General features: G+C 34.3%; 3 protein-coding genes across 4 annotated transcripts; all 3 read left to right on the top strand.

Annotated features, from left to right (window-relative positions):
• Positions 1 to 303: 303 nt before the first annotated feature.
• Positions 304 to 7,768, top strand: LOC130806012 (uncharacterized). Of its 2 annotated transcripts, XM_057670899.1 has the most exons (7): positions 304 to 698; positions 1,833 to 1,879; positions 1,969 to 2,867; positions 5,278 to 5,473; positions 5,574 to 5,759; positions 5,875 to 6,248; positions 7,395 to 7,768. In XM_057670899.1, exons 1-7 carry the CDS (start codon positions 475 to 477, stop codon positions 7,533 to 7,535), a joined length of 2,067 nt encoding a protein of 688 aa, XP_057526882.1. In that variant the 5' UTR covers positions 304 to 474; the 3' UTR covers positions 7,536 to 7,768. The 2 variants fall into 2 exon arrangements, with proteins under 2 accessions (XP_057526882.1, XP_057526883.1); XM_057670900.1 differs by lacking the exon at positions 1,833 to 1,879 and having other exon boundaries at positions 305 to 698.
• Positions 7,769 to 9,043: 1,275 nt separating this feature from the next.
• On the top strand, positions 9,044 to 12,943 carry LOC130806011 (DNA-binding protein S1FA). The gene is made up of 3 exons (XM_057670898.1): positions 9,044 to 9,196; positions 9,320 to 9,365; positions 12,411 to 12,943. Exons 2-3 carry the CDS (start codon positions 9,363 to 9,365, stop codon positions 12,618 to 12,620), a joined length of 213 nt encoding a protein of 70 aa, XP_057526881.1. The 5' UTR covers positions 9,044 to 9,196; positions 9,320 to 9,362; the 3' UTR covers positions 12,621 to 12,943.
• Positions 12,944 to 15,236: 2,293 nt separating this feature from the next.
• LOC130806010 (isovaleryl-CoA dehydrogenase, mitochondrial) lies at positions 15,237 to 25,597 on the top strand. Its single transcript, XM_057670897.1, has 15 exons — positions 15,237 to 15,563; positions 16,353 to 16,436; positions 16,527 to 16,584; positions 18,632 to 18,756; positions 19,013 to 19,057; positions 19,579 to 19,627; positions 19,928 to 20,037; positions 20,840 to 20,916; positions 21,505 to 21,555; positions 21,659 to 21,723; positions 22,048 to 22,202; positions 22,711 to 22,751; positions 22,853 to 22,907; positions 23,697 to 23,753; positions 24,992 to 25,597. The coding sequence occupies exons 1-15, from the start codon at positions 15,453 to 15,455 to the stop codon at positions 25,136 to 25,138; spliced, it is 1,230 nt and encodes a 409-aa protein (XP_057526880.1). The 5' UTR covers positions 15,237 to 15,452; the 3' UTR covers positions 25,139 to 25,597.
• Positions 25,598 to 25,981: the final 384 nt, after the last annotated feature.

The following is a 25,981-nucleotide window of genomic DNA, read 5'->3' as shown; positions in this document are numbered from 1 at the left end:
AGATGAAATCGTTCATGCGACCTTTGTTTGGGTGGACTATTAGCCTTATACATCCGAATATGAAATTGTGGTCGTGGTGCTTAAGGATACGACGAGGCTGAGACTAGTGAGGAGGGGAGGGAGGTAGTGGGGTGAAATTATAATTCATAATTTGTACAATAATATTCTTATATAAGTGATTTAATAGTCTAAATTATTTATAATTAATTAATAATTAAAATTATTGTAAAAAAATGAAATAAAAATTAAATTATTTAGGATATTTTTTTTTTCATACTTGAAATAGAATTAGCCGGATAACTATTTTACCAAACTCCCGAAGGAGGAGAACAGCACAGCATTTGAAATTACGAGAATAACAGCTCTCTTCCTCACCGAGACTACATAAGCATACTCCATGTAACAGATCCCAATTGCATATCATATTCCATCAATGGCGAAGCAATAATCCGAAACTTCTCTTGAAGCTCCACTATGGAAAGCAGAAAAAGCTCTCAAATCAACAACAATGGCGGCGTTGTTTCATCGCCACCACCTTCAAACCAAAGACCTGAAAAATTCGCAGTATATCGAAACCCAGCTCTTTCTGCCGCCCTTACAACCTCTACTGCTCGCCCTTCTTTCTCTTCTTTGCTTTTCCTGTTCGTTCTCTCATCTGCTTCTGCATTTGCCTTCTTTGCCTTTTCTTCCAGTTCCAGGTACTACTTTTTTTTCACTATTGTTATCTCTTCATTTCTCAATCTTATTTACTAATATAGAGTTAGAAGAATTAATTTTCTATATTTTGCTTCATATTCATGTTGTTTATTTTTTATTTTCTGAGGTTTTACTAGGGTTTCGCTTGTATTTTATAAACAAACGGTATGGATAAAAATGGGTTTTTTGTGCCGAACTTATAATTCATTTTTTTTTTAATTTTTTTTATTGTTCTCTGCTGTTTTTAGCTCGTGGGTGTAAAACATTAAGTTAATATTAGCAAGGAAAAAACAATAAGGATTGATAGCGTGGAGTAGTATTAGTACGAGTGACCGGTGTAAAGTAATTGCTACCTTTTAAATTGTAATTCGCTCAATTGATGCAAAAATAGTCCAAAACAAACAATGTTACGCTTTTTCAATTTTTGATTCCGAATCATGTGACACTATGTGAGTAATTATGTGGGAAGACAAAGTGCGCTCAAGTCTTGTGTATGCTTGCGAGTTGTGGGCGTGTGTATAACCCAAATGGGTAGTGTTCACAAGGGAAATTAATCCTTAGGGTTGTGTATCCTTAGGGCTGGGATGAAGAAGGTCCCTATTCTTTTATGAAAGAACTATCTAGATAGAGGCTTGGTGACTGTAGTCCAGATGTAATGTCTCCAAGGCCCTAAATCACACCTAGGTAGAAGACACTTAATGACATTGCAGTAATTGAATGTTGTTGTCAAGTGCAAGAGAGATTTCAGTTTCATTTTCATGGTTTATTGTAGTTGTAAGGAATGTTAGAATATAATACAGTATTTGCTGCCGGTTTTCTGGGCCTATGAGTTATGATACAAGATTCATTTGATTTGTAGAGCTTTTCAATCTATAGTGGGACATTATTTGATTGAAGAACCTTTCGCCACTAATCTATTTGGGTTGATTTGCAATTCATTTTCCGCTGCAACTTTGAGTTCTATAATGTGTTAATGTAATATCTTACACCGAAAAGGAGGCACATTCACATATGATCCAGAGTGCACTCGAACACATTGCAATACATTTAATTGTCTTAACTGATTATCAGACATTATACATGCTTATATGACTCTAGCTTTTTTTTTCCCATTTGGATCACTCAATGGAATGTAGTGTCATTGACAAGTTTGAAGGCAGAAATGTTTCTGAGGAGATAGCTTGTAAGTATTTTAATGTAATTGAGTATTGGTCTGCACATTCTGATGGATATTAAGCATGCTGTATCTAACTTCATGTTATTATGCTACAGACTTATTGGTCAAATTAGCCAAGATTGTGGCAGTTTTAGCTTTCATGGGATCTTCTGCAGCGCTAATCAAAGCTATTACCCTTACGAGAGCTAAAACTGGTGCTGGTGTTGTAGTCACAACTTCGTCTTCTGGGACCAAGATTGAAACCTGTCTTTCAGATCGTCAATTGCATCTCCTTGGACTGAAGAAGTCAGACAAGGTCGTACTAGAGGCGTCTGGAAAACCACCAGTCTCTAAATCACGAGCACCGACAACTCCTTTAGACCCCCTTTACCCACTTCACCAGCAAGCCACCAGTTCAAGTCGTCCATCGCGAGTTGGTTCTGAAAAATCCTGTGCTGCTGCTAAAAGTAAAGTTTTTGTTCCTTCAAAATCATCAAATTCTCCAACTTCCCATGCTGTGTCACCTATCTCACCCCAGCTATCATCATCCAAGACCTCTAATGGTTTGGATCAGTTGGTATCTACACCTTGGTCAAAGAAGCGAGCTTCTCCTGCTAAAGAAATTCTAACAGAAGATGAACTCGAGCATTTTCTGGCAGACATGGACAAGGAAATCACTGAAACAGCTGAGAAATTGACAACTCCTCCAACCAGGACTGGGTTCAGCATAAGTAGTCCAAGTACAATTTCAGGTTCAGCTAATACATCTGGAACAACGAGAACAACACCTTTGAGGCCTGTTCGGATGTCACCTAGTTCGCAGAAGTTCAAGACACCTCCAAAGAAAGGAGAAAGTGATATTCCAACTCCTATGTCAATGGAAGAGTCAATTGAAGCTCTTGAGTATCTAGGCATCTACCCGCAGATTGAGGAGTGGCGAGACCGTTTGCGGCAATGGTTTTCCTCTGTTTTACTGTGTCCTCTGCTAAGTAAAATTGAAAATAGTCATAATAAGGTAATGCTTTTTTACTAGTTTCACCTCCCGCAAAGAACTACCATGCTTTTAGTTTAAGTGACCAGGTTCTAATGCTTCCAAATTTCTTTTCCAAAAATACTGTCCACTATTTTGATAACATAGATAATTGTTTAAGTTTAACTGTTTAAGTAAAAATGGCCTTGTCTGAAATCGTTAAGATTTAATTTACTTATTCAAATAGATTCTTGATAATTGAAATGGGTTATGTTTTGTGAATTTGGATTTGCTAACAACTTCGTGGTTGATCTTTGATTGCATGTGTAATTCTGATAAAATATCTCGGGATACATATAGGAGTATCATTTATGTATTTCATCAACTAAATCAATTAATAGAGCTCTTTCCTTCGGAATGACCTTAAATTTTGCTGCCAATTTGGTGAAGGAAGAATTTGATGTGAATGATGGTTCAGTTGTTTAATAGTTATTTGATAATTTGACACTACCTTTTGAGAATATAATGTGTTTTGATAATACTAATTATGGAGTGAAATAAACTTGCTGTCATCGTAACAACTTTTTACATTCTATTTGACTATTTGAGCTTTGTAGGATTGTCAAAGACCTTGCTGTCTTTACCTTAAAAAATACTCCTTCCGTTCCTATTGATGTTCTTATTTACCATTTTAGGCAGCTCTATTTGTTGTTTCCTTAAAGAACTTTTCGATATATATCACATTTTTTGGACATAATTAGCCTTAGTCATCTAATTTTAATATTTTAATGCTTATGATTCTCACATATTTCCTTAAAGTTTATTTTAATAATTTTATAATGTTTGTGGTCTCCACATATTTCTATGTTTTTCACTAACTTTATTTTAATATTTTAATATTTGTGGTCCCCATATTTTTTTTACTAACTTTAATTTGTGTGTATATATATATATATATATAGGAAGAAGTTCAAGTGAGAACTATCCTTATATGAGAACCATGAGAACCAATCTGCCTGATAAAAAAGTGTTACTTTTTTACTAAAAAGGTGTTACTTTTAGGCAAAAAAGTGTTACTTCTTTTTTGAAAAAAAAGATGATACTTTTAAGCAAAAAAGTGTTACTTTAAGAAAAAAATTCTGAAAAAAACTCACAATAAGGTGTTACTTTTTACATACAAAGGTGTTACTTTTCGAAATAAACGTGTTACTTTGTATTTATATTTTTTTCTAAAAGTAACACTTATTTGCTAAAACGTACCAGTTTTTAAAAAACAAAAGTAACATTTTTTTGCCCAAAAGTAACACATTTTATGTGAAAAAGTAACATATTTTTATCGGAGAGATTGGTTCTCACGGTTCTCATATAAGCTTGATTCTCACTGGAACTTGACCCTATATATATATATATATAATGCTTATGGCCTTACTTTTATCCATTAACTCCAGTATTCAAAGTAATAATATTTTCACCATCCAAAAGATTCAACTTTTCTTAATTCTTGTGAATTTATGAGAACACCAAATAGGAACGGAGGGAGTAGTATTTAGTAAAGTTCAGTTTAAGTATAATTTAGTATTTATTTTTGATAAGTAACATCGTCCCTTATTTCGATAGAGCCAAATATTTATAGTTCTTTGATTTCACATTATATAATGGAGTAAAAAAGCTCATTAATCATATGCACTTCTTATTTATGTGAAATTGCTGATGATGATTCTATCAAGGGTTAATTGGAAATAATTTCTTTGTTATTACTAACAAGAGTATTACAAGGGTAATATTGTGTACATTTGACCCTCCAAATTCCAGTCTAGGTGGAAGCTACTTAATGACATTGGAGTATGGAGTGTTGTTGAACATCAGTTTCGATTAGGAAGTTAGTTTTAATCGATAATTTCATATAAAAAATAATATGACTGATAAATTTTTGTTTCCGCGAGTAAAAATCAGCATCAATTAGTAAACTTCAGTTTTCATCAGGTATAACTATTTTAGTTTTAGAAAATAGACCGAGAGTTAGTGCCTGAGTTATCAAGATTATTGGGTTACAATTGTAGCCAATGTTTCTTGAAAACCTATTGTGCATATTAAATAATACTCTTGCTTTTATTGTGGAAGTGTTGAACATAAGTTTGCTATTTCCATTTCTCATAAATTTGACAAGATGGAGATAGTAAATTGCATTATTTCTCTAGGCTTTAGATTGTTTTCGAACATGGTCTTCTTTCTAGTGATTACAATTTGCATTAAGGGCAGTAAAACCTTGTTTTTTCATTTTTGGTTATCAATCAACCCTAGATAGTCCCTGTCCTTCAGTATATTTGTGGCTCATATCATGCAAAGAAAAGTGAAATGTTATCTTTTCTCCTTTGTAATCCATTCCCCCCCCGGTTCACTCATCTTTGTACGACTTTTTAGCTTGCATAATGTATTTGTATAATGTTATTTTCAGGTAATGCAAGCTGCTGCTAAATTAGGGATATCAGTTACAGTGACTTCGGTGGGCAGTAATGCTTCTGATACTGGAGCTTTTAGCATGTCTTCAGTGGACCGTGCAAAGGAGTGGCAGTCAGCATTATCTCAAGATGAAGATGGGCTTCTTCACCAGCTACGGGCTTACCTTGTGCAAGCTTTAGATGCAGCCACCCGTGAGATGCCTCCCCTGGAGCTTTTCCCGTTCACATGTTTATAGTTTCATCTCATAAGTGGATGCTGGTGATAACACTCGTTTATTTTGATTTTTCTCAGAGCAGTCAAGTTTGGCCAATCAGCAGCAATCCCTGCAGCAGAGTTCATATCTTCCTATCATACAGGAGTGCGTGGATGCCATCACAGAACACCAGAAGCTGCTGGCTTTGACAAAGGGAGAGTTAATCAAGGGCCTGTTACCACAAAGTAGTATTCCAGCTGAATATACAGTCCGGAGAATCAAGGGTGAACATTTGTTATCCGTTTTTTTTATACATTCTCTGGTGCAGATCCGCATGAACATTGTTTGGTGGAATTGAAAGCTTAATTGTTAGTTTTCTACTCTTTGGATAATTCACAGAATTGGCTGAAGGAACTTGCTTGAAAAATTATGAGTACAAACAAAAAGAAGAGGCTTCGGATAAAGCCAAGAATAAGTGGACTCTTGAGCTTCCATCTGACTCACATTTGCTGCTGTATCTTTTCTGTGCTTTCCTGGAGTATCCTAAATGGATGCTACATGTTGATCCTTCTTATTCTGGAGCTCTGTCTAGCAAGAATCCTTTATTTCTGGGTGTTCTTCCTCCTAAAGAAAGGTTCCCAGAAAAGTATATAGCTGTATTATCAGTTGTTCCCTCAACTCTTCATCCTGGAGCCAGTGTCCTAGTTATTGGAAGACAATCTCCTCCAGTGTTTGTGATGTATTGGGATAAGAAGTTGCAGTTCTGTCTTCAGGTAATGATTCTATGTGCAGCTTTATTCATTTAGCTGTTGTTTGAAATAAGATATATGTGGTAGCTCTGTGGTTTATTCTAACTCTACTTTCTGTTTGATGCTTCCTTCTTGTTTCTATGATATCCCGATCTTCTGAGTCTTATAGCAGCCTGTATGGAATTTGTAAAGTGAGCATTAATATTTTTGTTTGACTGTGTGAGTTCATTGGGTCATATTCTTTCTTCAAGTTATAGCTGTTTCTTTTGAATTAGTATGTTGATCATAGAGTAAAAATGCGATAACGGTCGCGATTGGGGTAATGATATGGTGGTGCGGTAACGGTGGTGATGCGGTTACTGTAACGCCTAAATATTGGTTGAAACCATAAAATAACCCTTGATATGGCTCAAAATGTGGTTTTTTTAAACCTTTACAACGCGGGAAATATCGGTTCATTGCTTTTGGAAACCTTTACAATGCGATGCGACGCGATGCGGCCTTGTTTTTGCACTGTGAATTGCTGATTGATTCTCTGAATAGCGTTTCAATACATTAGTATTACATGGAAAAGAAAAATCAAGAATCCTATGTAATTATGTGAGGGTGTATTAGTGTACATAATTCGTATCTTTTCTTTTGACCTCATATTTTATCTTATACCCTAGGCTGTACGTAGGCACTCCCTTTTTTTTTGCAAAGTTAGTACAACTTTTAGGCATATAATTCTATTTATATTAGAAAAAGTGTTAGAAGGCTGTGCCAGCACTCGGGCTGGCATGTGCCTTTCGAAGGCACAGCAGGGTAGGAGGCTCTCATGTTGGGCCAAGAGTCGTTCGCGGGCTCCGTATCAGAATGGTATAGTTGGCCAATACAATAAATATGCTAAAGCTTTAATCTTGTCTTGTTGGGACGGCACAGAAGGTCGATCTCTTAAATCGATCATTGTTTTTCATGATCTCCTAAATTGATTCGTTTTTTGTTCATGTAACTGACCTCATATTCTGGTACCAAGGCGTTGGCATTGTTGTCTACATCTTTCTTTACGCACCTGTTACGATGCATTCTCTTATTAATCTTCGGAGATGACAAGTATTGCCTTTGATTAATTATTTTAGTGATTAATTTCTTTCAAAAGTCTCAGCTTTACGACATGATTTCAACTTTCAGGGAAGAACTGCTCTATGGGATTCCGTCTTGCTTCTATGTCACAGGATAAAAGCTTCCTATGGTGGGCTTGTTCGTGGTATTCACCTCAGCTCCACTGCATTGAGCATCCAGCCTCTTCTAGAATCTGTCGAAGACGATTGAATTTTCCGAGCATCCTTATTCAATGTTTATGGTGCATCTATTCTCGAGCTTTTTCATAAACAGGTGATGATGGATGTTGAGGATTAGTTTAGGCATTGTGACGAAGTTATTGTTCCAAGCGTAACAATTTCGTATGACAATGATGCAAAGTTTACATCTGTGCCAATTTTGTACTGTGGAGATGTATACACTAAATTAGGCATATTGATGGGAATTTGCTAAATTTGGCTCACTAGGTTGATGAATCTTCAGGTTGTTGTGGCGTCCCTTGAGCTAGCTCCAATGGCCGTAAAAGAAGCTTTCACACTAAAAAATCCTACTTTTCCATGAAGATTCGGTTGAAAATTAGCCGAATTTAGTTTTGAAATCGGGCAGAATGTTACCTAGAAAAATCAAATTAATCCAACTCTAAATTAGTCATGATTTGCGTTCAATTATAATTATCCTTGAATTGACCGAATTAACTTTCTTTTTTTAATGTTCAAAATTTTGAAAAATAAAGTTTTAATTTTGTATAAAGAAGTTTATAATTATAAGAAAGTATTTTAGGAGATGTTATCAACCAAACCATACACAAAAGTTTTCTATCAAATCATACATCCATGTTTAGTTTGGGAAAAAACGTTAATGTTCTCCATAGAGAATTAAAATTTTAAATTTTGAGTTTTCCCATAGAGAATTAAAATTTAAAACTTGGGAGGAAAATAAGTTTCATTGTTTTGAAAATGTTTTTCTTCAAAAATAAAAATATAGTTTTTAAAAGAATTTATGTTGAGGTAAATAAAAAATAAATTAGGAATAATTATAAAATTAAGATTGATTGATGAGCAATTTAATGAATTTTTATTTTCTTCATTATGTAATACTCCCCCCTATTCACCTTAGAAGTCCCATTTGACTTTTTACGGATTTTAAGGAGAGTCAAAAGTGAAACCCTAAGGGTAGGAAAGAGAGTGGTATTATGGGTTTTTAATGCAAGGGAGGAAAATTAGTATGGGTAATGGAGGGTATAATTGAAAATAAGATAAAGTTACTACGGGCATAAAAGTCAAAAACCCATACCAAAAATAGAAATGGGACAATTAAGGTGACTTGACCATAAAAAAAATGAGACATATAAGCTGAATAGGAGGGAATATGTGATACCCATCCTTACATAAACATTAAAAACTAAATTGTATGGATATTATTAGAAGTGAGAAGATGTATGAATGAATATTAAAAAAGTGGTTGAAACATTACTTAAATAAAAATATTACTATAAGGTAAAAAGAAGGAACCAAAATAAAAAATATTAACAAACTCGCGGAAATGAGGGAGTAAACAACAGATAAGTCAACATAATTTTAATAATCTGAATCAAGTCCAGTAAATTTTAACATAATTCAAAATTAACCCAATAATCTGAATCAACAGATAAGTCAACTCTCCTAGATTTTGTCAAAACCAGCCAACTACTCAATAGAAAAAGAGTATATTGCCTTGTGGCTCTTGTTCACAATATTCACTCCATAGCGTTTACGTTTTCACGTCTATATCATTCACGTTTAATTAATTTCTTCTGCACGACCAATCCATTTTCTCTTTCATTCTTCTCCTTTCTACTCGTTTCCCCCCCCCCCCCCCCCCCCAATTCTTTCTCTTGTGGAGGAGCTAAAGAGGTAAGGATCCATTCATACCGTCTTAGATCTGATTTTTCTGGGGTTTTTTTTCTTTGTAAATTTGATTTTGTATTGGGAATTAGGTTTTCACTTATGGGTTGTTTTTGATTTGTGCTCTTGCAGGGTTGCTGCTTAGGGAATTCACCCCTTTTGGGATTAATCCATCATGGTATGTTTTACATGCACTTTCATTGTGAATTCAAGGAATGTTTTAAAATTTGTAATGATTTGAGGTATTAATAACTGTTGATAGTTCTTGTTTTACTACATTTGACCCCTGAAATGGGTTTCAAATTTTTACTTTTAGGTGATTATTATATGAAAATTCACTTTACATTTTCAAATGAGTTAGATCCAATGTTTCCTTAATTCACATTCTTTAAATATACCATATTCAATGCACAAACTTTTTGAGAAGTATATTCATTTAAAGATTCTATTAATTTGTACTCATCTGTTCACTTCACTTGAGTTTGCTACATTTGATGGGCCGCAAAGTTAATTTTGTGGTTTGGTTTGGTATGATAATACAAAAAAAAAAAAACTTCAAGTACAAGCTTCCTTGATGCACATCCTTTAAATATACCTTTTTCAATGTGAAAACTTTTTGTGAATTACATGCATTTGAAGGTCCTATTCATTTGTACTCATCTTTTTCCCTTGAGTATGCTACATTTGAAGGGAAAATTAATTTTATGGTTTGGGGATGGCAAGTCAAAAAAGATGAAATGCGGTATTAAATGTGAGATGAAATGTGTTCATGAAAATTGAAATGCGGTATTAAAAGTGAGATGAAATGTGCTCATGAAAATTGATTTCAGAACTGGGTTTATTTCCAAAGTTGCAAATATAGCAAAGTTAGTGATTTAGATCAATTAGAAATATGTAGCAAATTCAGAGGGACAAAGGTAGGGAGTAGAGTTTAATTTTTATCGCGTAAAGTCTCATTGTTTTGGCTGATTATAATTTTATATGCTCTAGATCAATTTATTCTGGTATGTGATTGAATATGAAACTTAAAACTTGATATATTTATGTGGGATTGATATAACTAATAGTGTGGTAGTTGATTGAGTTAAGTTCAGGTTGTTCGATCATTTTGGTAAATTTTGTATTGTTTTTTTTTTTTTTTTTGGGGGGGGGGGGTGGTTAATACATTAATGGCTTACACTTTAATTAGTTAGATGGAATTGAACATCATTATTGCCTCTTTTAAGTGGTTGCCTTAGAATAGAACAATGTGGTTTTAATTTTTCTCTTTCATAGTTACTACTAATATTGCTAAAAGTTAAGCAATTGTCGTAACTGAGGGCATAGCTTACATAGGCAAGCAGGATGTTGAAATACCATCTACTTATAAATGGAGCAATGTAGACGCGTTGTGTGGCATTTATGAAATGTAAATAGCTAACAATTTCACTTAGCAATGAACATGGGTTTTGTTAGCTGTTTCTTTTTTCATGTTTACAATTTAGTACACGTTACTTTTTAGTTTTTGTTTTGTGTAATATAACAATTTTGTGATGTGGGATTTTACTTTTATCCATGGTGATTGAATTTTTTGGCATTATGATTTGATTTAGTGGAAAAAATCACCTTATCCTACTTAATCTCTTTGGAATTTTAACTTATAATTATTTAATGAGGTGTTCCTGGTAGTGTTGACTTTTGACTTTTGAAGCTTGTGAAGAGGGGTGCATATGCCAAGTTTTCTTTTGAAGAGAAGTGGAACCTATCAATATTTATGGTATTTGGAGTCTATTATCTAGATAACTAGACCTTTCGAGTGTCAATCAAGATGTTTCGCACAAGATTGATATGTTCTTGTAAGATAAAGGGATTCTTTAATATTATGCCTTTAACCTTACTATGTGGGTTGGCAAATTTGTAAAAATCTTGGTTGAAGATAAATATGGCTGAGTTGTGTTTGTTTATGATAGATATGTAGTAAAATAGTAACATAAGAGATAGAATCTACACTGAAGAGATTCGTTTTAAGGTTGTTGGTGTGGTAGGCTTGGATCCATCTAACACCAACTTTAGGAGGTGGCGAATCTTGAGAACGGTCAAGAGTTAGAATGATGGAGATGTTAAAGGAGTCCGACCAGTTTTAAACGATGATGGTGGAAGGGGTAAACATACGTGTAGGTTGGTACAAGTGGTTTTCCAAGATCACATTACATCATAAGGGTGTATGGTGAAGAAGTGTTTGCGACTCATGGGGAATCGAGTATGGCTCTATTTTTTCAGTATACCCAAGAAAATGCCGTTCTTCGTGGATAAAAATATCTACATCAACTATTTGTTTCAAAGAAATGGAAAACGTAGAGTTCATTTAGTTACATAGAGATGAGGATGGAATTTGTAAATGATTGTTCTATAGGACGCCACAAAACAACTAGCCTAAATGCCTAATCAGTATCCACAATCTAATTCATTTCGACAACAGGCTACAATCAAGCTGATTGGTAACCACATCAGGATTAGTAAACTGTGATTAGGGGCAACTAAGCTGTCTTAATCTATTTGCGACATTCTCAAAACAACTAGGCTAATCGGTATCCACAATCTAATTCATTTTGACAAAAGGCTACAATCAAGCTGATTGGTAACCACATCAGGATTAGTAAACTGTGATTAGGGGAAATTAAGTTGTCTTATATTATTTGCGACATTAAGTGTTCTATCTCTGGAAACGCAAGGAGTGATGTTATATATGCATGTAACATAATTTTTTTTAAGAACGATTTTTGTGAATTAGCCCAGTGGAATACAAATTGTGTTTAGGAATGGCCTAATGATGATAGTTGTTGTATTACACCCATTTGGAATTGGTTGGCCAAATTTACTCATCCTTGTTCTGTAAGCTCTATTTCATGTTGTAAAATATGAATTAATTCTCTTTTCTAGTGAAATATAATTCGGTAGTTAGTTCGCCTTTTGAATTCGCGATTCGCCCAAAATGGTTCAAAATAGCCTAAAACCGACCATAATTCACTTTTTTCGATTCTCAATTTGCGAGTCGATTAGCGAATCATAGGACGCTACTCCTTTCCTGTCGATCGAATGTAGATTTTTGAAGAACAGACTGATTTCTTTCTCTATTAGCAAGTTGTCTTTCATATATATTTTACTCTTAAATGTCTTCGATTAAGCCTTTTCTCGACATAAAATAGTCGGTGAGAATTAAAGCTTGTGTTTTGCTCATGAACAGGCAGTTGACGAAGTTGAAGCCAAAGGCTTAAATCCGGGCCTCATAGTACTGTTGGTTGTTGGAGGGCTTCTAATAACCTTTCTAGTCGGAAATTACGTACTTTATACCTACGCTCAAAAGAACATGCCACCAAAGAAGAAGAAGCCTGTTTCAAAGAAGAAGATGAAGCGAGAAAGGCTCAAGCAAGGTGTTGCGCCTCCCGGAGAGTAATTATCTACGGGTTTTCAGCAAATCTATCCTCTCGGTCACCATACTATACTGAATTGCTGCTTTGGGATTTTCGTTTCCTTGTAACATTAAACAAAGTTTCGAGTCTTTTGTTGTTTAGTCTCAGGTTAATTGTCGTATGATTTATTGGGTAGTACGAGGACTTAAGCCCATGACTCTTTGCTTTGTTGGTGTAAAGTTGTGGTAGTGTTTGTCGGTAGTCATGGGTCGTTTTGTTGTTAACTTGCGTTTGGGTGTGTTAGTATTGACCCGAAGCAATGACGTTCGTGTTCATTATGTTGATCTGATGGAACTATTTTGTGTTATTGTCATGTTCTTATTCTGATATTGTGTTGTAGATGTTGCATTCTGTTTAATCCATTGGATTGATAAGGCAAAATAATAGTTTCACCTAGAGCACAATTATGTCTACAATGTCTGTTTTATAATTGTCATGTTATGATGAGATATGTCCTTTAGGGATGGCAATTCAGTCCGAATCGGACCCTAGTCCGACTCGATCCGAGGAAAATAATCTGATTCGAGTCTGAGGAAAAGGTTATCCGACTTCACGATCCGAATCCGAGTTAGAGACGGACCGAAGTTGGACCTTATTAAAACTCCGACACTCCGACTTTGAATTTGACTTTTAACCCAATATTTTGTTTCCTTCGATTTTGAAAAACTACTTGGTATTTTTATTTAGATCAATCAATCAAAATACGACAAATCAGATCAAGAGAAATAAAATACGCCAAATCAAAATGCAAGAAAATTTTGTTAAATTGTAGTATTAGGAATATTTCTCATGTTAAACTTGAATTCAAAGTACATATTTTTTTGTTAAATTGTATTTGAAAAATATATTTTGTTAACTTCGTATGCTTTAAATCATTAGTACAATATTACAGCGATAAAGTTTGATAATAATCTGACTCCGTATCCGACTCCGTATCCGACTCCGTTGGAGGTCCGAGAGTTCGAGTCGGGGCAAACTTGGAGTATGCATAATCCGACTCCGAGTGGAGGTGGACTGAAAAAAAAAGTTCGACTGAAATCCGGAGCAAAGTTGGATTATGTATAATCCGAGCTGAGTCCGACCCATTGTCATCCCTAATGTCCTTTGACGATAAAATTAAAGATTTATAATTCTTTGACTTTAAATTATACGGAAATATAGTATAGTAAAATGACTCGTGATATATTTGAGCTATTTATTGAAAATTTGAAAAAGTTGAGCGAAAAAATAAAAAAAAATAATCAAATAAGCGATTTTTTAAACTTTTCCCAAAAGTAAGCGTCCAAACTCCAAATCTGTGCTTTGGAGCTGTTCGCAGTTAGTAACTGCGAACAGGTCAAAAAAGACAAAATAGCTGTTCGCAGTTACTAACTGCGAACAGGAAATTTTTTTTTTTTTTTTTTTTTTTCTTTCTTTTCTGTTCGCAGTTAGTAACTGCGAACAGATATTTTGTCTTTTTGCTGTTCGCAGTCTAACTGCGAACAACTATTTTGTGTTTTTTGAACTGTTCGCAGTTACCAACTGCGAACAGCTAGTTTGTCTTTTATAGCTGTTCGCAGTTAGTAACTGCGAACAGCTCCAAAGCACAGCTTTGGGGTTCAGACGCTTACTTTTGGGAAATGTTTAGAATTTCGCTTATTTGATTAATTTTTTTTATTTTTTCGCTCAAATTTTTCTAAAATTCCTATTTATTTTTGTAAAGTTGCATAACGATGAATCTTTTTCAAAGCCCAAAAGGGTTTGAGTGCTTGACCTCTATGAGCACTTTTCGGTTAATTATTAAGGAATAATTGTCAAAAACTACTTACAAAAACTCACTTTATTTGTTAGAACATATCTTTTTTAAATCAAAAACTACCTACTAAAATATATTTGTTTGTTAAAGGGGTATCAACTAATAGATTTCATATGTTTTACTAGGTAAATATTAAAGTACATTTGTTTGTCAAAGAATACCAATAAAGTTTTATTTGTTTGTCAGAATATATTAGTTGGTAGTTGTTGACAAACAATGTATTTTAATACATAGTTTTGAACAAAAGGGAAAATATCGCAAACAATACACTTTTTTACTGATTTTTCTATAAAATATTAACTTTTAATTAACCATGGATAGTCTCAACTCTTACCACAATGTATTCAAAGTTACCTTTAATCTCTTAAGAAGATGGTCATTTGGGCAAATAAAAAAAGAAAATTTAAATTAAAAAAAATCAATCTAACCACTTACCTATATAGTAGGTGGGGTGATCTGTTTGGATGCTAGAGGGAATTAATATTAAAAGTTCCTATTATTCATAGTTAATTAAAAATTAGTATTATTGTAGGAAAGAAGGAATAAATAGTTGTTTTATTTATGATAATTTTTTTTAAAATAAAAAACTTTTTTTTACAAAAAACCTATTTTAAAAAGTAATTTTTAACAAATTTTCCTTTTAAAAATATACTTTGTAATGAATTTATTAAGATTTTACATTAATATACATTTAGTCATATTCTTATAAGTTCAAGAGAAATACTAATAAATCATTTGTATAAGATATGATCAAATTGGATTAGGAGTCCAACTTGGCACTTATACATTAAACTATGATGCCCATTGGGAATTGAGATAGGAATGAAGAATGTCAATAAACATACTCCATATTTCCTATATTTAAAATGACTTGTGACTTCTGATTTTAAGTACTTTTAAAATTGACACCTAAAAATGCCCTTAATTTGTAAGTCAGTTTGAAGTTCCTTCACTCAACTTTCCACTTCCAACTCCTTGGTTTTCAGATTCTTCTTCTATCAAAGTGTGAAGATTGAAGAACATGCAGAGATTATTCACAGCAAGAAAGAGTATTTCCTCTGTATTTTTATGGAGAAATTTAATTCATTTTCCTTATTCTACCTCCCTTCTCTTTGATGATACTCAGAATCAGGTTTATTTTCTCCTTATTTTCCCATTAATCATCTTTTTTTTTTCTTTTTTATTTTTTTGTGGGTTTTAAAAGGGGCTGTTTAATTTGACATTGTTTTGATCATTTTGGCAATACAAAGAATGCAATTTTAGCAATTCAAGATAATTTTTATGGGTCATTTTTTGGTATGAAATATGGTAATTGGGGTTTAAAGTTAGTCTCTTTTTGTTATATTTCCCCCTTTTTTCTTTTTATTGGGTGTGTATTAAGAGGGGGTTAACTAATTTCTGATTTTCCATTGTTTTGTTCTTTTTGGCCATATAAAGAATGCATTTTTTAGCTATTCAAATAATTTCTTAAACTTTTTGGATCATTTTTAGTGAAATATGGTAATTGGGGGGGGGGGGGGGGGGGGGGGGGGGGGGGGTTCAAAGTTGGTTTCTTTTTGTTATATTTCCCCTTTTTTTTCTTTTTTTTTTGGGTGGGTATTAAGAGGGGGTTATTTGATTTCTGTTTTGCCATTGTTTTGATCTTTTTGGCCATATAAACAATGCATTTTTAGCTATTCAAAATAATTCTTAAATTTTATGGTTCATTTTTAATGAAATATGGTAATTGGGGGTTCAAAGTTGGTTTCCTTTTGTTATATTTTAAGATAAATTGTTGCAATTGCTTTGGTTTTTGATCAATTTGGCCATAAAAAATGCATTTTTATCTATTCAAAATAAGTATTAAATTTTATGGGTCATTCTTTAAATGAAAAATAATAATTGGGAGTCTAAAGTTGGTTTCTTTTTGTTATATATACAGTTCAAGGAAAGTGTTGTTCAATTTGCCCAAGAAAACATTGCTCCTCATGCTGAAAAAATTGATAAAACAAATTACTTCCCCAAGGTTGGTATTGACACTATTATGTTTTAATTTAATTATTACTCCATTAATTAATTATCAATTAATATAAGCTGGCTGATTGATTTCGTATAGGATGTAAATCTATGGAAACTCATGGGGGACTTCAATCTTCATGGAATTACAGCACCAGGTCTCTTGAGTTTTATATTTTCTGCTTATTATGCCTTTGACTAAATCAGTAAAACCTTGAATCTGGGTTACTCGGACTCTTCATTATGACACTTAAACACTTCATTTTAGACTTAAAATTGAATATTGAATATTTAGTTGTATCCAACACTTGGACACGTACCTGATATCAGTACCCAAGTCCAAGTAACATAGTGTTTAATGTATATCAGTATTTATGATGATATTGATGCCATTCATATTGCCCAAGCTTTTGATAGCTTTTCATTTTCTTTATGCTTTCATGAATGTAATAAAGTAGCACAAATTCTCAAAAGAGACGATCTCACGAGACCAGCTCTATTGGGCTGACCCAATGTACACTTATTGTTTTAAAGTTATCCACTTACAGTTGTAGCGTGATTACTTTTTATAGTCTTAGAATGATCACTTATAAACTTAAAAGTGATTGCTTACAATCTGAAGTAGAAATATGTTATTGTATGGGCTCGTCTCACGGTGACACGGTCTCATACAAGATTTGGTGATAAAGTAGCATTTGCTAACTCATGTGTCAGTAATGGGGCTTGGCTTAATTAGGGTCGTCACCGGCTCTTCGATGACCTTAATCTAGCTTTTGTAAGTTATAGAGCCTACCATTCATCTCAAAAAGTAAAACAATTTATCAAACTTATTCCCCTGATGATTATTTGCAATTTGGAAGGAATTGTTTTAAGCACAAGCTTAGATTACCTCTATCTGCACGATGAATTGGAAAATATCGGATGCTATAGTTGTTTTAGGTCTTCAGTCTGAATTTGGATTCTGTCATTAGCTAGCTAACGCTCACCTAATGTTAGAATGTCTCCGTTGCGATTTTGGAACATTTTGAAACCAATACATTGTTTATCTATAGGTACTTGAGGCTTTAGCTCTTTCAAATTGGACTAATGTTTAGAATAACAATTAATTATTTTTATTATGATTGCAACGGAATAATTCTTTCATATTAAAGCAAATATTGTCGAGATAAGACAGTTTTTCACGTATGATTTAGTTGGAGTACTTCAATTAAATTTAATTCGTTTCTTAATTCTCATAATTTAATAAGTTGCGCTCAAAGGGAGACTATATTTTTGCATATGGAGGGATAAGGCTTCATACATCATGTCTCTGGTCACATTCTATTTATATGTGGATGCCAAATGTATCCATTTGATACATAATGAGGTGTGAACCCTTGAAAAGGATACATGTTGAACTTTTATATCTAAATTATTTTTAGTACCTCCTTATCGAAAACGACAAGAACCCTTTTAAATGCTTTAAAATTTGGTGTTATTATATTTTTTGCATTGACTTTGTTTTTTGTAATTAAGAAAAATATATTAATGGGATACTGTACTTTAGGGATGAGAAATCCCAAATGAGATTATCTAAAATGTACATTACATTCTCCCTATTACTCCTACAAAGATCATTTAGCTTTCTCCCATATAATTTCCAACAGTAAGAATTGATCATTAAAAATTTGTCTATTCCTTTCCAACCAAATAGACCAAAGAATTGCATAGCAGTAGAAGCATTGACTTTGTTAATGTTAAAAGAAAGTGCTTCATATATTGAATGCTATGCTACTCCCTTTATTGTTTCAGTTTGTTTGTCATACTATGACCAAACTATAAGAGCTTATTGGTCAAAGTGTAACAAACAAATCGAAATGGATGGAGTAGTATTTGTAATGGGATCAAGGCATCGATCATCTTACTCCCTTCATCGTATAAGTGTTATTATTCGCCTATAGATGTTCTAACATATATAGCAATTATCAATTTTTTAAACAATTAAATAAAGGCACCAACAGAAACCGTACTATGGGTGTGAAAAATGAAAAAAATTGATGTTCTCTTGACAATTTATTTTCAAACTTCGACAAATGTAAGGAAAATGCATTAAGTTTCTTTTTGATTTACTTTTAATTCATTAGCTTTTCTAAAGCAATTTCAAAGTCTTTATGATGTTATCATATTAATAGAGTTGAATCGGTTCCATATTTTTTGGGGTTGCAGAGGAGTATGGTGGACTTGGCCTTGGTTATCTATACCATTGTATTGCAATGGAAGAAATCAGTCGTGCTTCCGGTTCCGTAGGCCTTTCGTATGGAGCTCACTCTAATCTTTGTATTAATCAGCTAGTAAGTCCTAGTATTGAGAAATTAAGTATACTCCTCTCTTAAAGTTTTCGCTAAGAAATTTTTTTCGTATTAAATGGCCTTGTAAATCATTATTTTTCCTATGGAGTGCCTAATGACAAAGGCAACATTGCCTAGCCTTTTCACTCTCTACTTTCTTATTCTTCGGGTTCATTCTTGGTGAATCAACTTAAGAAATTTATAGAGTATGTTACACATACGTTACGCTTCTTTATCAGGAAACTTTGGTGATTTTCAGGTGAGAAATGGGAATCCCCCTCAGAAGCAGAAATACTTGCGGAAGGTATAAGTCTATCAAATTGTTTACTATGTCATCAGTGTGTTAGTTCTTAAATCTCGAGCTACGGGTCTAAACTTAGTAATTCTATTCGCTTCTGCTATACCTTGTTTCTGGGAATAAAGGGAACACTTAACTCTTTTTTTAAAGGTCATGTGAGGTTTTGCCGTTGTCTCGTTTTCATAATACAATGTGGAAGGAGGAACGTCCTCTTTGTGAATGCATTATGCATTTTTATTTTTTGTTGTAGCCCACTTTTTTCGATGCAAGGCTGCGTAGCCTAACATCAATGGGTTAATTCGTTACCTACTTTGAAAATTGCAAATCAATGGATTAGATCTACAACTACGTCAAGATTGATTTGAACTGATAAGCGGGACCACGACCCAGTAGCATGTTGTCGCCAAACCCCGTATTTTTTCTAAGGAATCTCCTAATTGTTCCAAAGCAACCATGCTAGAATTTTATAAAGGATTGCTATTCTTGAAACATTGTTTTGACACACTTAATGTTTGCTACGCATGAAGCTTATCAGTGGGGAGCATGTTGGAGCTTTGGCAATGAGTGAACCAAATGGTATGGTTTTTTGTACTCTTTCTTTCCGTTTCTTATTGATGGGCACTTCCGTCCATAGTGCAAAAACAAGCCTGCATTATAGTGTCACGACCGTATCTTAAAGGTTTTTGAGTTTACCTTAACCGAACGATAGGCCACATTGTCCTCGACATTATCCGTATTGACTGCGATATCTGTTCCGCAGCCGTAACCGAAACCGTATTTTTGCACTATAAATACATCTACATCATAATTACTAGAAGTCCTTGTTATTAATTTGATCATTTTCCCTTATTTCTCTTCCTTGTTGAGTTTTTGCAGCTGGTTCAGATGTTGTTAGCATGAAATGTAGAGCTGATCGTGTTGATGACGGCTATGTGCTAAATGGGAACAAAATGTGGTGCACAAACGGCCCAATTGCAGAAACACTGGTGTGTACTTTTTCATCAACTCATACTCAAATGCATTTAGCCTTTTTCTCGAGGGTGTGTGTGTGTACATTCAGTCTGTGTGAATGTCTGTCTGTTATATGCAACTCATACATACACGCACACATGTGTATGTGTGTAATCGTACACATTTGAGCGTCATTTTCTTTTTTTATTTGTAAAGAAGCATGACACTTGCAATTGCTTAGGGCCGTCTCCGAACTTTTAAGGGCCCTCAGTGAAAGAAATTTGAGTTTTTTGAGTACAAATATGTATGTCTATATTTTTGTGAAATTAAAAATTGATATTTTATTTTTGTTAAACAGAGTACGGATTTGTTCAATTAATTTAATTAAAGAGGAAAATACAACAAAATTATAATAGCACTACTTTTTTATAGGAATAGCACTACTTAGTTACCTAGATTGAATAATTATCAATCATCAATGAAAAAAATACCGAACATTTTCTACTAGTTAGAAACCCAAAATCAATAAGTATCAAACAAGTAGTCATTATCAAGCAAATGAATTGTCATTAATTATGAAAAATTATTGACATAGATTATATGAAGATTTACCTGTGTTGCTAAAAATATTATATTTTTAAATATTTAATTCAAAATCGGATATATTAATTTTTTAGGCCGGGGTGGCCGTCACTCATGCTGCTCATGCGGTAGAGCGAACTGCAATTTCTGGTTATGGATTAGCCATTCAGGAAACGGAATTAATTCCAAATTATGTGCTTTGTTTTTGACTTTTGTTTTCTATCTTTTTAATAATGAGATATTTTGTCCGAGCAGATTGTTTATGCAAAAACAGACATGACTGCGCACTCCAAAGGAATTACTGCCTTCATCATTGAAAAAGGAATGGCGGGGTACGTAATGGCAGACATCCATTTTCTTTGTTAGCAATTATTACTGTACTTTTGGGATAGATTAAGTTTCCTTTATCGCATTTTATAGTTCCATTAATCATCGGAGAATGTCGACCATCTTCCAGAATATCAACTCGTTCTTCCTTGTTCTTATTGATCAACCAAAATTCAATTTGACATTTAATTTTGGTGAAGGAACGATTGATAAAGCATCTAGGTTCCCCGAGATCCTGTGAATGATTCTCACCAAGCCTTTTTCGCTTCTAAGGAAAAGAAACCATGCTTATTATGTAGTATTAACTATCAATATAAGATTCTTCGAAGAAATGCATATAATGATTTTTCCGAATCATTCGCCAGCTAATTCACCTTTTGAATTTTGGATTCGCTTAAAATTGTTGAAAAAAAAAGCGTAGAACCGACCATAGTTTGCTTTTTTCAATGCGCGATTCGCGGAGAGATTTGTGAATAATGTGATATTGTAATAAGAAATCTAGGAGAGTTCATAGTATTAAGAATCTTTGAATTGTATTTTTATACATCTCGGTCTTTTCGAAATTCATTTCTTCCTCTTTTACATGACTGCAGGTTCAGTACAGCCCAAAAATTAGACAAACTGGGAATGCGAGGAAGTGACACGTATGTATTCCATGAACTTCTTGGAGGTTCATATACATATTTTAATCTCGAATATATTTTTGTATTAATGCTTTTTATCGTTGTGTTGTGAAATTCCTTGCAGATGTGAACTTGTTTTTGAGAATTGTTTTGTTCCTCGGGAAAACGTGCTTGGGGAAGAAGGAAAAGGTGAAAATACTCAATCTTGTATCTGGGCTTTGGACTACTTATGGCGAACATGAAAAAGGAAACTTCTGTGATGGTTTTTTCTGGTTCAAAGTTACTTAATTTGCCGCTAATTCGCTTTTCAAATTCGCGGTTCGCTCAAAATGACGAATAAATAGCCTAAAACCGACAATAATTCGCTTATTCTGATTCGCGGTTCACGAGGAAATTAATGAATCATGTGACATTGGTCTAGTTGTTTTGAAACTTGTAGTCGTTGTACATCAATTTTTAAATATTCGTTCCTCTTGCATGCTTGCTAACGATTCTCTATGATATCTCTTCCAGGGGTATATGTTATGATGTCAGGGCTGGACTTGGAGCGACTTGTTCTAGCGTCTGGCCCTCTTGGTATTATGCAAGCTTGCCTTGATATCGTACTTCCTTATGTTCGGCAGAGGGAACAGTTTGGGCGTCCAATTGGTGAATTTCAGTTCATACAGGTTTCTGTCTGTCCTGAGTCTTAAATTGATTTTCCTACCCATATGATGTCCAGCACTTTGCTTGTGGAAATTATTTTGTGCACTACCAAAGAGTGCTTCGTCAAGACACAAGGTCGTTTAAAAGTACACACGTGTACTTTTCAAAACAAGTAATGTACCTTGGCGGATTCCGGGTGTAACACTCCGACCCTACCAGGCTGCCGGTGACTATCCATGGAGACTGTAGACTAACCCCACAGACCAACACAAGTCCTTTCGGCGCACTTTGGCCTCACTCGTGCACACTTGAGAAAACTTCTCAGGAGGTGACCTGTTCTAAGATTGCTCCCTAGTCCCAACCAAGCACGCTTAACTTAGCAAATAGGTTCCCTTGAAAAGTAGATGCACTTTGTTCATATGGGTATTCTATCGATCTTTTTTAAAGCTCAACCTGGGGTATCACACCGGGATGCACAAAAAAATTTGTAGTTTGTGAGTATTATAAGACATACGTTGCTTCTTGATACAGGGAAAGATCGCGGACATGTATACTGCCCTGCAGTCATCGAGGTAAGTTTAAAAAAATTATTATTTTCCATTTGCATGAGCAGTGAGAAATGGGAATATAGTTAGAAAAAATACATCTTTGAATGTTGTTTTGATTTCTACAGATCGTACGTGTACTCTGTGGCAAGAGACTGTGACGGAGGAAAAGTTAACCCAAAGGTTTGTAAACAAACTTTTTTCATCCCACAACTAAGCTGAAATTTACTTTTAAGCATCTGTAAGGAGCAGTGCAACATAATTCGCTTTTTGAATTAGTGATTCGCTCAAAATGGCCCAAAAATAGCCTAAAACGGACCATAAATTGCTTTTTGCGATTTTCAATTTGCGAAAAGATTTGGAATCCTGTGACACTGATAAGGAGGAATGAAAATTGCAGAGACAGATAAGTGAACAAGTTTTGGTATCGCTTTGCAACGAAACTTCCCAAATTTAGATACGAACATTCCAGGACATTCTAAAATTACAAAAGTTCGGTTTCGATTTGGAACTTTAATGCCATGGGAATATGAGACACATGCAGACCTGTCAAACGAGCGGGCGTGGGATTTCGAGTCGGGTCATTTGGGTTGTCAGTTCCGAGTCAAATTGTGTCAGGTTGGGGTTAACCCAGGTCAAGTTTTTTTTTAAAAAAATTTATCATTGAAATTCTTAGAAAAAAATAAACATAAATTTTGGTCTTTTACCAAAAATGTTTTCTTATAAAAAGGACCAATATGATGTAGATGGTATTATACACTATTCGGAATGCTTTTAAACCATAGGAGTTGCATCTTGCATCTCTTATCGTTTTGGTTTTCCCCTCTTACGCGCATTATCACACCTTTTTGGCCGACCTGATAAACTCTGCCGGTGCCCGGTGGTATCAATTTTTACTATTTCTATTTTTTTTCCTTCCGACATTTCAAGCATTTGATATTTGTTTTTTTCTTCTTGTATAAATGCTTGCAGGACTGTGCTGGGGTCATTCTTTGTGCTGCCGAAAGGGCTACTCAAGTTGCCCTACAGGTAAAAAGCTTTTCTCATGGGTGTTTGAATCTCCGACATCTTTGATTCTCGATATTGTTAGTGTAACACTGGTTGCTTCCAAGTCCCAAGTGCTGATACAACTTTTTTTTATATCGGCAAATTAATAAAATATGGCGTAAAAAAAGGCACCGCTCATGGCTGTATTATATTGTGAACTAAAATGCTATGAGAATCGTTGAAGCCGATATTTCGAGCAATGAAATCAAAACCTCGGTGTACCATACGTTGTTACTTTTAAATTTTTCAATAGGGCAAATAGTAGCAAATAACCGAAGTAGGGAGAGGAAAAACAATAGATACCTTATACTCCATTTCCGTTCTCTTCTTTTCCCTCTATTTCCTCCTACCCAAACATAGCACTAAGGTGCTTGAATGGTTACTAAGGTGTGTCTTGGTGGTTAGATGGATGTGAATATTATGGCTTGCTTGTTAGTTACAAACAGTGTAACGTAATTTACAGTTAATTCGTTTTTTGAATTCGCTCAAAATGACCCAATAGCCCAAAACCAACCATAATTTGAGTTTTTGATTCGCGATTCGCAAGGAGATTAGTGAATCATGTGACAGTGGTTACAAAGTACTCCTTCCGTCAAGAAAAAGGTATCGTGACTCGCAAGTGCATCTTGATTGCCAAAAGAAATATAATTCATCATTTACTCTCATTATTGATTGCTATTCCGTAGAGATGATGACTTGGTATATTGATTGCTTGTCGAAATTTATACCCATTCCCGTTGAAGGGGAGGAATGTTTTACTAATGGAAAATCCTAATCCAGCCACGTTACATTAAAAGGGGACATGATCGTTATAACGTATGAAGCTTAATTCCAAAAAGGTTGCCTAGGAGCGTGTAAGGCTACCACTTTGGGCGAGCAATTGGTTGGTCGCTTTGATAGGGCTGGGTGAGGCGAATTATAAGGCGAGCGCCTCAAAGTGCTTTATAGCGCTTAAGTCGAGTGTCTCGAGAGTGTCTTTGAGCACCTTTTGATCTTAGTCTCAAAACGACCCCATTTGATTCTCCAAATATACTTTTTCTCCTTTTGAGTTTTTTTGGAGCTTTATTTAATTATTTTTCGTTGTTTCTGAGCGCCTAGAGCCAAGGTTCTAGAGATCTTAGCACCGTAGAGCGCTTCACACCTTTTAAAACTAAAATTTGAATTAGATTTCAGCGCCATTTTCTCCTTTTACAACTTCATGTGTTATTTTCATTTTGCAGGCCATACAATGTCTGGGAGGTAACGGTTATGTAAACGAGTATCCAACAGGGCGACTTCTTCGGGATGCCAAATTATACGAGATTGGGGCAGGAACCAGCGAGATAAGGAGAATGATCATTGGTCGTGAACTGTTCAAGGAACAATGATAATTGATGGGCGTTCAAGAACGAAGCGTTAGTAGGATGCTCTCGATTCCGGTGGCCTCGCGTCCATCTTCTGCTCTGTAGTGTTCCCGCCTAGGGTTTTGCTCACAGATTTACAATTTACCTGAGCCTGAACCTTTAATTGGTAATAGAAATGTACAAATCATTGCCAAGTATCTCAATATGGAAGTTAAAATTTAGAACTTTTGATTGCATTATTTCTGGTAGTCTTATATAACAATAATGTCAAAGTCTTAATTTTAAATGTTTCTACCATATGAATAAAAACACGTCGATATGGAGATTGAGATACCAATGTGTCTTCTCCATTCATCCCAATCCAACATTTTATCAATGTAAATACTTTTGTAACTGTTCTATTTTCGTGTATTTGCACATAATTAGAATAATTTAAACGCTTTTTTTCATCTTTGTCTTCCGAGTTCGAAATTTTAAGACTTCATAATATCGTCATTTTAAACTCTATCATTAAGGTATGCATCATTCATCTATGCATATGTATTTCAACTAACGATGTTATATGATACTATAGTTAAACTTTACCTTCAACTTAAGTGGGACACCTCTAATAAATCTATCGCTCCTCTCTATGAGTCGTCCCTCTTGAATTCGATTCGTTGCATCTTGATCGACATCTTCGTTTCTCTCGAAAATAAGGTCATTATATTTCAAAAATTCATTTGTTTGTCAGTATTAAATAGTGAATAATAAAAAAATTAGTCATTTTAACAGAAAAATTTCTTGAATAGTACAATGGTCAATCAATCATACTTATTTTACTTCAATTATCTAATTTTTTTCGAAAATTCATTCCAATACATTACC

Source organism: Amaranthus tricolor, chromosome 2, assembly GCF_026212465.1.
Source record: "Amaranthus tricolor cultivar Red isolate AtriRed21 chromosome 2, ASM2621246v1, whole genome shotgun sequence".
NCBI lineage: Eukaryota > Viridiplantae > Streptophyta > Magnoliopsida > Caryophyllales > Amaranthaceae > Amaranthus > Amaranthus tricolor.
The sequence above is the reverse complement of the archived record's forward strand: the minus strand, read 5'-3'. Positions and strand labels throughout refer to the sequence as shown.

Excerpts from the sequence above, each read along its gene's own strand:
- LOC130806010 (XM_057670897.1), top strand. The coding sequence starts at position 15,453 with ATGCAGAGATTATTCACAGCAAGAAAGAGTATTTCCTCTGTATTTTTA. Across the intron at positions 22,203-22,710 it reads GTGAATTTCAGTTCATACAG|GGAAAGATCGCGGACATGTA; the intron begins GTTTCTGTCTGT and ends TTCTTGATACAG. Across the intron at positions 22,908-23,696 it reads GAGGAAAAGTTAACCCAAAG|GACTGTGCTGGGGTCATTCT; the intron begins GTTTGTAAACAA and ends AAATGCTTGCAG.
- LOC130806012 (XM_057670899.1), top strand. The coding sequence starts at position 475 with ATGGAAAGCAGAAAAAGCTCTCAAATCAACAACAATGGCGGCGTTGTT. Across the intron at positions 1,880-1,968 it reads TGTTTCTGAGGAGATAGCTT|ACTTATTGGTCAAATTAGCC; the intron begins GTAAGTATTTTA and ends ATTATGCTACAG. Across the intron at positions 2,868-5,277 it reads TTGAAAATAGTCATAATAAG|GTAATGCAAGCTGCTGCTAA; the intron begins GTAATGCTTTTT and ends TGTTATTTTCAG.